Source organism: Amblyraja radiata, chromosome 22, assembly GCF_010909765.2.
Source record: "Amblyraja radiata isolate CabotCenter1 chromosome 22, sAmbRad1.1.pri, whole genome shotgun sequence".
Lineage (NCBI taxonomy): Eukaryota > Metazoa > Chordata > Chondrichthyes > Rajiformes > Rajidae > Amblyraja > Amblyraja radiata.
The window spans coordinates 43,726,086-43,739,947 of NC_045977.1; the positions used below are offsets into that span (position 1 = coordinate 43,726,086).

The 13,862-nt window shown below is 43.0% G+C and overlaps 1 protein-coding gene across 1 annotated transcript in view; it reads left to right on the plus strand.

Annotated features, from left to right (window-relative positions):
- Positions 1-7,556, plus strand: part of smg1 (SMG1 nonsense mediated mRNA decay associated PI3K related kinase) — a 153,093-nt gene extending 145,537 nt beyond the window's left edge. The window contains exon 63 of the mRNA XM_033041229.1: positions 5,260-7,556. Coding sequence (XP_032897120.1) covers positions 5,260-5,337 — 78 coding nt within the window. The 3' untranslated portion in view covers positions 5,338-7,556. The remainder of the gene's footprint in view (positions 1-5,259) is intronic.
- The last annotated feature ends 6,306 nt before the right edge of the window (positions 7,557-13,862 follow it).

The window sequence follows — 13,862 nt, forward strand, 5'->3', positions numbered from 1 at the left end:
CTCCCTTGTCGGCGGGTTTGATAACCCAGTCTGGGTTGTTGCGGACTGAGTCGATGGCTGTATGTTCAGGGGGGGAGAGGTTAGAGTGAGACAGGGGAGTGGAGAAGTTGAGGCGGTTGATGTCCCGCCAGCAGTTTTTGAATAAAAAGGTCTAAAGCTGGAAGATGGCTGTGAGGGGGGGTCCAAGAGGAGGAGGTCCGTTGGAGACGGTGAAAATATTACTTTTATAACAACTTAACAGGTTCGCTTAATAAACAGACAACACACAAATGTTTGGTAGACCAGTTCAAAACTTTACTTATTATCGGCCGATGGAAAGGAGGGAGAACTCTAGTCAAGTGAGCAATACAGACACTTCACTGTCCTCAGTCCACTTCCCCGAACAACAGAATTACATCGTATTATATAGTGTTTTTTTGTCACCTTAGCACATTCCACAGACATTAGTCATGGTCAGAGGTACAGGAAAATAAAGGTTTCGACAGAATGCATCACATCAAAGGCATTTTGTCACATGGTACAAGATATATTAAAAACATTGGACATTTGGTATTGCCCCTTAGTTTCCTCTCTGTCACTTCCTCCCTCATAAACATCGGACACTTGGTGCAAGGCATTTTACATCAAAGAGATAAATCTAGCTTCATCTCTGCTTCCTCTCTCGTCACTTGGGAGACAAATGTTATAGTATTCATTATTCAATACACCACAACCTGAGGCAGGCCTAGACTTGCCTTTCTGTATTAATCTACTGGAGAAAAGCCTAATTTGAGACTAAATATAAGATGTAAGCTAGCCCAGGAACCAATTCAATGTCTTCTTATATTTTTTAACTTAATTCAGCCTTATCGACGGGACAAGGGATCAACAATGGGGGGCAAGGACTCCTTCCCATGGAAGAACGCTGTGATGATGAAAGATAGTTAGAGGTCATTGATGATGAGTCGGACCTGTCATCGCAAAAAAATAGGTCTTTCATAGATGGATCTGGTTTTATTTTTCTAGTTCACCGGGAGAAAGCTCTTATCCAAAACATTATTTTTCGACAATCTAGTAATAATATAGTGAAAGTGGGTTGATGAAATAAGTGTACAGAATAGGAATTGATTCTGTGTTGATGGATATGGTTAACGAGCAACACAAGGAGAGCACATGTTTATTCCAAGGAGATCTTGTAGAGAAAGAGCCATCGCTGCTGGAAATTGGGAAAGAAATATGGACAAGGGCAGCACTGGAGATGAAATACTTCAATGTTTGAAGTTTTAACGAGTAGGAATTTTATTGTTCCATTGCTGGTGTATATGACAAACACCTTCAACTTTCTCTTGACACCATCTAGGCTAAAGTAGTCATGGTTATAGAAGACGGAAAACAAGCCCATCGGCCCAACTTGGCCATGCCAACCAAGATGGCCCAGTAAAACTAATATGTTCTTTCTGTTATTTGTTACTAGATTCCCCTTCAATTATCTTTGTCCACGCAAAATAAAGAGGCGACATCCTAACTTGGTGAAACATTATTTTTTCACAACTGAAAGAGCAAGTGAAATTGTTACCATAACATTTCAGAAAGCAAACTTATGTGCAGTGCCCTCCATAATGTTTGGGACAAAGACCCATCATTTATTTATTTGCCTCTGTACTCCACAATTTGAGATTTGTAATAGGAAAAAAATCACATGTGGTTAAAGTGCACATTGTCAGATTTTAATAAAGGCCATTTTTATACATTTTGGTTTCATCATGTAGAAACTACAGCAGTGTTTATACATAGTCCCCCCCATTTCAGGGCACCATAATGTTTGGGACACAGCAATGTCAAGTAAATGAAAGTAGTCATGTTTAGTATTTTGTTGCATATCCTTTGCAGGCAATGACTGCTTGAAGTCTGCGATTCACGGACATCACCAGTTGCTGGGTGTCTTCTCTGGTGATGCTCTGTCAGGCCGGTATTGCAGCCATCTTTAGCTTATGCTTGTTTTGGGGGCAAATCCCCTTCAGTTTTCTCTTCAGCATATAAAAGGCATGCTCAATTGGGTTCCAGATCAGGTGATTGGCTTGGCCACTCAAGAATTGACCATTTTTTAGCTTTGAAAAACTCTTGTTGCTTTAGCAGTATGTTTGGGATAATTGTCTTACAGTAGAATGAACCGCCGGCCAATGAGTTATGAGGCATTTGTTTGAACTTGAGCGGATAGGATGTGTCTATACACTTCAGAATTCATTATGCTACTACCATCAGCAGTTGTATCATCAATGAAGATGTGAGCCAGTACCTTCAGCAGCCATACATGTCAGGCCATAACACCCCCACCACCGTTTTTCACTGATGAGGTTGTATGCTTTGGATCTTGTGCAATTCCTTCTCTCCTCCATACTTTGCTCTTGCCATCGCTGATATAAGTTAATCTTCGAAGGTAGATAAAAATGCTGGAAAAACTCAGCGGGTGAGGCAGCATCTATGGAGCAAAGAAATAGGTGACGTTTTGGGTCGAGACCCTTCTTCAGACTGATGTGGGGGTGGTTAGGGTGGGAAGAAGAAAGGAAGAGGCGGAGACAGTGGGCTGTGGGAGAGTTGGGAAGGGGAGGGGAAAGAGGGAGAAAGCAAGGACTACCTGAAATTGGAGAAGTCAATTTTCATACCGCTGGGGTGTAAACTACCCAAGCGAAATATGAGGTGCTGCACCCCCAATTTACGGTGGGACTCACTCTGGCCATGGAGGAGGCCCAGGACAGAAAGATCGGATTCGGTATGGGAGAGGGAGTTGAAGTGCTGAGCCATCGGGAGATCAGGTTGGTTATTGCAAACTGAGCGAAGGTGTTGGGCGAAGCGATCGCCAAGCCTACGCTTGGTCTCACCGATGTATAGCAGCTGACACCTAGAGCAGCGGATGCAATAGATGAAGTTGGAGGAGGTGCAGGTGAACCTCTGCCGTACCTGGAAAGACTGCTTAGCTCCTTGGATGGAGTCAAGGGGGGAGGTAAAGCAACAAGTGTAGCATTAGCATAGCATTAATCTTCGTCTCATCTGTCCACAAAACGTTTTTCCAGTACTGTGGTTGCTCTTTTAAGTACTTCTTGGCAAACTATAACCTGGCCATCCTATTTTTGCAGCTAACCAGTGGTCTGAATTTCTGTTCATGAAGTCTTCTGCGGACAGTGGTCATTGACAAATCCACACCTGACTCCGGAAGAGTGTTTCTGATCTGTCGGACAGGTGTTTGGGGATTTTTCTTTATTATAGAGAGAATACGTCTGTCGTCAGCTGTGGAGGTCTTCCTTGGCCTGCCAGTCCCTCTGCGATTAGTAAGCTCACCAGTGCTCTCTTTCTTCTTAATGATGTTCCAAACAGTTGATTTTGGTAAGCCTAAGGTTTGGCTGATGTCTCTAACAGTTTTATTCTTGTTTCTCAGTCTCTTAATGGCTTCTTTGACTTTCATTGGCACGACTTTGGTCCTCATGTTGATAAACAGCAATAAAAGTTTCCAAAGGTGATGGAAAGATTGGAGGAAAGACTAGGTGCTGAGAGCTCTCTTATACCTGCATTAAGGAGGCATTTAAACACACCTGAGCAATTACAAACGCATGTGAAGCCATGTGCCCCAAACATTATGGTGCCCTGAAATGGGGGGACTATGTATAAACACAGCTGTAATTTCTACATGGTGAAACCAAAATGTATAAAAATGGTCCTTAATAAAATCTGACTATGTGCACTTTAACCACATGTAATTGTTCCTATAATATATCTCAAATTGTGGAGTACAGAGGCAAATAAATAAATGATGGGTCTTTGTCCCAAACATTATGGAGGGCAGTGTATGTGATCTTTCAGTCCTTAGTAAAATGCCAGGATAAATTTTATGGGGTTTTTTTCCCCCTTAACGAATAGCATTCTCGTGTCTAAGGAACAATCTTCCCAAAACCAAGCTAGATTAGACATTCAACATATGGTTCTTTCATACAAAAGCAATCCAAGGGTGATTATCTTCCAAAGAAAATGATGGGGGAGAGAAAATAACACAAATGTTGATGCACGTATTGGAACTGTGCATGTAACTAGCTATTACAATCAAATTCTGATCCCAATATTATCATTACAAAAGTGCTTCCAGATGAGTGTACTATCTGACAAGTGTAAATTGCATCACTTCATTTAAAAATGTGCTTATTGCCCAAGCATGAAGCGAGTTGACAACTTTACCCTGGTTTACAAAATTCAATGCTTGTGGAGAATGTACAATGAAATAATGTGTCATTTGATGGCATGACTGTTTGGAGAACCCTCTCTCAATAGTTCAAATTGATTCATCATCCCTGCTTACCATTCTGTTAATTTGTTTCCTGTTTATTGTTAATTTATTTCTAATTTAAATAGTTTGAATCACCCAATTTTAACATCACATTAATTTTTACATTTATTTTGGTTTATTCTAATGGGATACTGCCTCCCAGTCAGAACAATAAAAAAGCAAGCTTGACTTGGTTTAGTCAAAATGTGAAACACAAACTGCAGATGCTGGTTAATACAGTGGTGGAGACTGGAAAACATCACATATCTTTGTTCAAAGTCTGATGAAGGGTCTCGACCCAAAACACGTCACCCATTCCTTCTCTCCAGAGATGCTGCCTGAACCGCTGAGTTACTCCAGCATTTTGTGTCTACATACCTTTGTTCTCCAGACATGCTGCCTGACCTGCTCAGTTACTCCAACACTTTGTCTTTTTAAGATGGACTTGGTTCTCATGCTATTCAATTATATCTATCAGTCAGTCAATTGGTAAAGATGTAATGAGGCACTCATTTATATACTGCAAAAAAATTGTAGAATCACCACCAAATTTTTGTTGATGCACAATAGGCTACTAATTAATCAGCAATGGGGAGGAATAAAATCAATCACATTGCTCACGTTGGCATGGATCTGCAGGCTTTTGTTTTCAATAGTGAATCAAAGAACCTGCATAGAGAAAGTTTGCATGGGCACCTGGACACCATGGAAATAAGGCATCCACACTTCGATTACGTGCAACTGACAGACAATTTCAAATTTACGTAAAATTTAAACTCCACGTTACAGCAGGGGTGTAGGCTGTTTCAAGAATATCTCAAATTTAATGTATCCTTTTTCTAAATGGAAAATCTCTGACTTTAAATTTTGCTTTTTCAATTTGTTTTCTCATTTTAATTATTTTGAGTATTAATATATAATTGATTTTTGGTAAATATTAATACAGAAGCACTGGTTGTATTTTCTAGGTTGATTACGTGATTAAAGAAGCTACTAATCTAGATAACTTGGCACAACTCTATGAAGGTTGGACAGCATGGGTGTGAGCTGGAACACAGTGGATCTCTCTGGTTCAATGAAGTCAGGCATCCACCAGAATCAACTGGGCCACAGGTATCTATAGCCGCGCCATGCCAGGTGTTGATGCATTCTGGGGCTTAATCTGAGGCAATCTAGGAATCCCCGTGCATTCAGAGTGAGTAGTCAGAAGGCTGCACTCAGGGATATGCTTAATACAATGGTCACCCCAAAGTCAAGGGCCATGGCGCCCAGTCTAAATTACACCATTGCCTTTCTGTCATCCAACAACTGCAGAAGCATCAAGGGTGTAGGTGCTGAAATGATTGCTTTCCTACTGAGAGTGGTTTGAGAAGCTAAATCCATCTGTCCTGTGACCATTGCAAGTCACAAAGTGCTGCACCCTGGTGAAAGGTAATTTAGACCACTGGGGCCCCACAGAAAGAAATCTACTTCTGCTATCCTGGACACGCGATTCCAGTTGGATAACGACTTCACTGGCTGACTTGCCCTTGAAGATGGCCATCCAGTAAGAAAACCAAGGCTGGGAGAAATTATGGACTCCAGAAGCGGCCTAAAAAGATTGGATATACTATATGGAACTTGTGTGAGGAAGATGACACCACCCTGATCTTTTTGTTAGCTTTCTCTTATAGGTGTATGCTAGTTTAGCAAAGTGCTTTTCAGATGCCTGTAATTCTGTTTACTGTGATTCAGTGGCACGTCATCAGCATTTTAACATGAGCATCTTGCAAGGTTCACAATCTGAAGACGACATCAAAGCATTGACAGATTATTGGTAAACTGAAGGGTTTGGTGTTTCCATGCACACATTGCAGTGTTTTTTTTCTTCCTGTTTTTGTTACTTGGAAGTGAAAGGTCATGGATATTTTTGTGTAACTTCATCATGCAGGTTTTGACATTTGTATGAATAAAACTGAATAAACCCTCCAATCTATTTGAAAGTGACACACCATGACCAGATATGTTTTTATTCAGCTGCCACCACTCATCCTTTGCTTTCTTTCTTTGCTTTTAGTTGCAATTCTCAGCATCAATGGCAGCAATGCTTGCAGAGATAGTTTGAGAACATCTACCCTGTTGTAATAACTAACTCGTTAGCATTCTTCCCCTTCACTTAGTGCATGTTCTCACATCCCCAGTCGCAACATCCCACTGCCTCCCTCCCTTGCCCACTGCTGTGTTCTGTGGGATTGTGGTTGCATCATCTCCATAAATGCTTTGGGGAAATTGATTTCAACATTATAAAACAAAATGAAATTCATTTTGTGCAGTACATGCTCCCCTTTATTGTATTAGTTTTATTTTTAGCAGCATAGATTCTTGGCTATATTTTACATATAGCTGGCAGAAAGTAATAAAGAATGTCCTTTGGTGGAGGTATATGGTGTGTGATACTTTTAAACGTCACAATGGTTTAGCTTCATCTTGTGGAAAAAACCATTATTCAGCACTGTACAGATTAATAGGAATAGCCTTGAATCATACATGCACATCTCATTTTGATTCTAGCTTATTCTTGCAGCTGTTACTACCTTAAGATAAATTGAAAGACAGCAGTATTTTTTTTAATACTTTGAGAGAATAAGTCTCTTCCCTCTTTTTTAAAGCTGTTTGCAGCCCCCATCATGAAACTGTCCTGCAGCTGAAAGGCTAGGTCTTCCTCTAATTTCTGTGGTGTATTATTTTACTTGTGTATTATCAGTAAATGGTCAGAATAAACTTGGAAGTTTTGGTTCTAATGCCACAAAGTGCTCTGCCACAAAGGAAACCCCATGCAATGCATGGCTATCAGTGTGCAAAGATGCAATGTACAGAATTTCAAATAGATTTCAAATGTCAGGCTGAAATTCTATCCCTGACCTTTGGAGCTAATGAACTGTCTGTACCCTCCAGTATATATCTATCCTGATGAATGTTAAAATTACCAAGATGTTTAAAAATTGCATTTGTTTGGGACATGGAACAGTAACTACACAAAGTATTTAATTCTCACTGCAAAGCGCTTTAGGATATACGGAGGTGAGAGGAACAATACAAATGCAAATTTTTCAAGAGGTGTAATGGGAAATTGTGCATTACGGTATTTGTACATGGGTATGAATCCTTATTGTATTATGCGCACATTGTTTATAAAAACTTGATTTAATTAAAATGATAAAATATTGTACTGCTTCAAATTTACATCCAGGACCTTATTTCCAATAAATTTATTACATTCACACTGTTCCTGGTATCAGAACTATTTTATCTTCTATGCACCTCCCAAACACACAACCTGGTAGATAGATTGAAAGTTGACCACAATTATATGCCTTTATGTATTAGCGCATTCTAACATTGTTAGATCTATCTTATACCTTCTGATAGTTCATTATTTCAATGGCATCATTTTTATTTGGATCAGATTGCAGTTCTTACACTGCATAAAAATTCATATTGCCATTTGTAGTTGGGGTTTAATCAATCATTCGGTAGTATATAAATTGTCTTCCTCGCTTTTACGATTCCACCATTTGCAGCCATTTGTCTTTTTCACTTATCGCTTCTAGTCTTGGTTGCTATCTCCACTCTCCTCTCCACCATCTGATTCATTCTTTACCGGCACGATTGCTTGCCAGCTTTTACCCCACTCCTTCTGCTCTTTCTATCAGCTACCTCTCCTGGATCAGTTTCAAGAAGGTCCTGCAGAATAATGTCCTTCCACCATAGCCCTCTATCTTCTATAAGTAAGCCAGTCCTAAGTCTAAACCAGGGATGTCAAACTAATTTTAGGTCATGGGCCGGAATGGGCAAAATGTGACTTCATGCGGGCCGGATCAGTTGTGCACGCACGGCGAGCAAAATAGTGAGAATTCCTTCTTGAGCTGAGTGAAGACTTGGAAACGATTCTGAAACTCACTTTTCAGCCGTAATATTTTGTCCTTGTACCTGTCCATGTTGCCATTATTCCCATGAGCGACACACACACACACACCACCACCACCACCACCACCACACACACACACACACACACACCACCACCACCACTGCACGCACGCACGCACACACCCACACACACCACACCCCACACACAGAAATGAGCTGGGTTGCTCCGGGATAGTTCCATCTCCCACAGGCCTAATTTAATTTGAAAGGCACGAATGCTGTCGTGTTCCGTAACAAGGCCAGTTCATTGGCTATATTTAAGAGGGAGTTAGATGTGGCCCTTGTGGCTAAAGGGATCAGAGGGTATGGAGAGAAGGCAGGTACAGGATACTGAGTTGGATGATCAGCCATGATCATATTGAATGGCGGTGCAGGCTAGAAGGGCCGAATAGCCTACTCCTGCACCTATTTTCTATGTTTCTAACTTTGTTGCGGATTTGTATGTTAACTAAGCACATTTAAGTGTTCTGTTATATCCAGCAAAAATGCCAGATCATGAAGCGTTTGGGCCATCCAACTCTGCTACTGGCTTCCCTTTCTCGTTCATGAATAGTCCAATTTCCACACGTAATTGAAAAAGACGTTTGAGCACAACCCCTCTGCTCAACCAGGGGACTTCAGTGTGGTCGGGTAGACCGTGTCCAATATTACTTTTGGACAAAAGAGTGCCAAATTGCCGATGGTTGTGTCCCTTGGCTCTAATAAAATTAACTGTTTTGATTACTACATTCATGACATTGTCCATTTTCAGGCTCCTGCCTCTTGGTGTATAATACAATGAAAATTCCAGAATTCCTGCTCTGGATTCTCTTTCTGAACTTTCAGAATTTCGTAACAACATCTGCCTTTGTCCCTACCATGGACGGTGTGCCATCTGTTGCCACGTTGATAGCGTTACCACTGCCCAGTCCATCACCGGCTTTGACCTCCCCACCATCGAAGGGATTTATCGGAGTCGCTGCCTCAAAAAGGCAGCCAACATCATCAGAGACCCACAGCATCCTGGCCACACACTCATCTCACCACTGCCATCGGGAAGAAGGCACAGGAGCCTGAAAACTAACGCCAGGTTCATGAACAGCTTCTTCCCTACGGCTATCAGGCTATTAAACACAACAACCTCATAAGCTCTGAACTACAATAGACTATTATATAATTATTATTGCACTGTTGTTTGTTTTTTGACTGGAGATATATATTTATATATAAACATATGTGTGTGTGTATACACACTGAACTTTTTTTCTCTCTTGATCATATTATTTACAGTGTACTATGTTTACATATTCTGCTGTGCTGCAACAAGCAAGAATTTCATTGTGCTATCTGGGACGCATAACAACAAAACACTCTTGACTCCAGCCAACCCCCCAGTCTGCCCAAGGTCTCAATGAGGCTGGAGAAAACGTTGTTTGCCATTGTGTTTGTCATGGGCACCATCTTTACAAACACCTCGGTGACGATCAAAGATGCATCAACACCACAAATAAATATTCCCAATTGAGCTACATCAGGCACGTCGGTGTTCTCATCAACTGCAATAAAGAAGGCAATAAATAACTTCACTTTGTCTTTTAGTTGACTGTTCAAATCTCCTGCAAGGTCCCCGATTCTCTCTGCCACAGTATTTCTTGACGAGCTGATATTACCAAAAGCCCATCTCTTCTCAGGGCACACCAGCTCAGCTGCCGTCAGCATACATGCTTTGATGAATTCCCCCTCTGAGTATGGCTTTGATGCAGCTGCTCTAATATAGCTGGCCTTGACAGCACCATGAGTCTCGAGACTTTTGGTGAACACTGATTGCTGTTTTTTCAGAGCTACTTCAAGCTCGTTTACCTTTTGCGTCCTGAGTCCTGCATACGTCATATTTTTCTCCCTGTCTCATAATGTCATTTGATATTGTACTCTTGCCACAGCCACTTGTTGCGAGCATATCAGGCACACAGGGTTGCCGTTTATCTCACAGAAGAAACAGACCTTTCCAATTATTGTTGAATAGCCGACCTTCGATGTCAACCTTTCTTTTCTTGGAAAGCATTTTGAACCACAGCAGCAGTCTCAGCCTTGCTACAGGTGTTACTTACCTGAGTACTCTGTGTTTACACTGTGTCTGATGACGTAAGTTGGGCTCTAGTGGTCTTCAGTGCAGGGTGGTGGAGCTTATGCACACACAGCGGGTGGTTTACTGCCGCCTACACAACAAGCTGGGCGCAGCAAGCGGCGCAGACAGCGGTGGGAGAGAGAGTGTTTAAGAAGGAACTGCAGATGCTGGAAAATCGATGGTAGACAAAAATGCTGGAGAAACTCAGCGGGTGCGGCAGCATCTATGGAGCGAAGGAAATAGGCAACGTTTTCGGCCGAACCCCTTCTTCAGACTGAAGAGAAAGAGTGGCTGCTTTAAATAGCAATGTTACAAAATTTTGAGATTTTAAAAATCAAGTCTGCAATTTATCCCATCAGATAAAGCATAAAAATAAGTTTAATTTGACACCTAATTCACTTTCATATCTCAAGTATTTAAAAAGTTATGGCCATTTTCATACTGGGAAATGAGCATCTTGTTCCCTATTGATTTTCTATGGACATAACAAAAAAGCTGTGATCGTGAACAGTCAAAAGCCCATAACTTTCTTAAAAATTAAGAGAACTGAATGACATTTTCAGTTATCATAGATTGAAGCATTCTGAAACAAATATAAAATAATCTTACTTGGATGACCTGAAATTAAAGCATATAATTAGTTAGTTACCTAATTGTAGCTAATTTCAGACTTCAATTACTAGATCTAAACATCTATCCATTTCTTAATAAATGATTAACATTTTTAAATAGCCTAAATGTCCAAATAATATTCACAAATAATTCACAATAAAACATGATTTTTAAATCTCATTTACATTAATTTATAGACCAAATGGAAGGAATTTAGTGTTCAATTGCTGTAAATAAATGCCCATTTAAATCAGCTTTCTAGTGGGATCCTGTGAACGCGCTGGTTTAGAACGTTCACATTGCGCTAGATTTGTGCCCCAAATGCCGAGAAAAATACTGCGGGATATAATGGGCCCAAAATGAGCTACTCGCAATATTAAACTTTGTATAAAGGGATCTTTAGAAGCCCTTTTTAATGTAAAAATATACAGCCTACCTTCAGTTATTTGCTTTATGAGACCCTGCGGTTGCTGGTGGTCGCGGGTTTAGAGATTGATTTTTAAACTACTATAACTATTATACGAGGCCTTTAAAACTAATAATAGCTTTTGATAGCAAAATCGCGCACACCCGCAGCGACAGATTTTCAGCGACACTTCAGGTAGGCTTTGCAACATACCTACTTTAAAGATACGTAATAAATGGTCATGAATATACACTGGGGGGGGCGGCGCGACCCACGTCGCAGCGGCCTCTGCAGTCTGTCTTTTTTTTAAATTGTTTTGTCCCGTTGAAGGTATAGTTTGTAGTGGGTTTTTGACTGTGTATGTGTGGGGGGGAAACTTTTAAATCTCTTCCCTGCACGGGGACCCGACCTTTACCCTGTCGGGTCTCCGTTGTCGTTGGGGCCTAGCACAGTGGAGCGGCCTCCAACCGGAACGACCTGGGGCTCAAGTCACGGAGCCGGCGGAGCTGCGGACTCACCATCGTGGAGCTGGCCGGTTCGGAGCGTGGAGAGCTGTGGTGGCGCGCGGCTGCGACCCGACTCCGGTAGATGGTGACACCGGGAGCTCGCGGGTTCTCGGTGGGAGACTGCAGTCATGGCTTTACGGGGCACTGGTAACGGCGACTTCTCCCGCCCGAATTACGGGGTTGAAAGTGACCTGGAGCGGGGCCTTAGATCGCCCGGCGCGGCTTTAAATGGCCGCGGGACATGCTAGCGCCCGCCGGGGGCATTGACTTTGACATCGGGAGAAGAATGGAGAGCAGGGGAGAGACAAGACTTTGCCTTCCATCACAGTGAGGAGGAGATTCACTGTGATGGATGTTTGTGTAAATTGTGTTGGTGCGTGTCTTGGTTCTTTTCGTGTATTACTGCAGAAACCAAATTTCGTTTGAACCTCATGAGGTTCAAATGACAAATAAATGGTATTGTGTTGTATTGTATTGTATTTTTTCCTCCCAAATCATCCCACGGGTCGGATTGAACCCCTTCGAACAAGCAGAGTGGTGAAGCTGGTAGAGCTGCCTCTGCGTGGGGAAACCGGAGAACCGGATACAAAAGGGGACATGGGGGCAGACCGACGCGGGGAGTGGATGGGGCTGGTAGCGGCAGATGCTGGAACGGCTGGAACAGCAATCACTTTAAAGTTGAGCGGTAGGGCATCAGGACCCTGGAGCGCCGGAGGCTGTTTCTTCACAGGAAGAAGACGGTTGCGTCTATAGATGGTGCCGCCGACATCGACCAGGTAGGAACGCGGTTCCTTTGAGGGGCCATAAATGTACCCCAGTTTGGTATGTCCTTTGGCTGTTTGAAGTCGGACCACTTGGCCTTGAAGTGGTTTGTTGGTCTTGTCGTAATCCGCCCGGTCCTCGTACAGTAAGGAGCTGCCTCATTGACCTTTTCCTCCGAAAAGTTGAGGGCGCGGTTCAGTGAGCCCAACGGGCTATGGGGGGGGGACAGGACACCATAAGGGAACCTATGTATCACTGATGGGGATGAGTCAGAGTATAGAAGAGAGATCGAGCAACTGTCCATATGGTGCCAGCACAATAACCTGGCCCAGCAAAACCAAGGAACTGATTGTGGACTTTGGTAGCAGTAGGATGGGGACCCACAGTCCCGTTTATATCAACGGGTCGATGGTTGAAAGGGTCAAGAGCTTCAAATTCCTGGGCGTGCACATCTCTGAAGATCTTTCCTGGTCCGAGAACACTGATGCAATTATCAAGAAAGCTCATCCGCGCCTCTACTTCCTGAGAAGATTACAGAGAGTCGGTTTGTCAAGGAGGACTCTGTCTAATGTCTACAGGTGCACAGTAGAGAGCATGCTGACCGGTTGCATCGTGGCTTGGTTCGGGAACTTGAGCCCCTGGAGAGGAAGAGACTACAAAAAGTAGTAAACACTGTCCAGTCCATCATCGGCTCTGACCTTCCTTCCATCGAGGGGATTTATCGCAGTCGCTGCCTCAAAAAGGCTGGCAGCATCATCAAGGACCCACACCATCCTGGCCACACACTCATCTCCCTGCTACCTTCAGGTAGAAGGTACAGGAGCCTGAAGACTGCAATCGCCAGCTCCACGATGTTAAAGTCCGCAGGCTCCCGCAGCTCGTCGATGTTAGGCCGCAGCGAAGCTCGCTCCGCTATAAGATCTATAGGCCAAAGATCCGCTATAAGATCTTTGCTATGGGCCGCGGTGCGGACGGAGACACGAGACGGAAATCCGTCCAGGTAAGAGATCTAACCCCGCCCCCCCGAGCAGAGCTGAACCAATCAGACCCCGAGCAGGCGTTCATTGACCCAATCATAAAAAGGAAGTTGCAGCCTATAGAAAATGGGTAGAAAATAATCCAATTGGAAGCCGAGAAACCACGCAGACGCAGTGAGGGCGCGGCGGTCAGGACCGCGCAGGCGCAGTGAGGGCGCGGCGGTCAGGCAGGGCCACG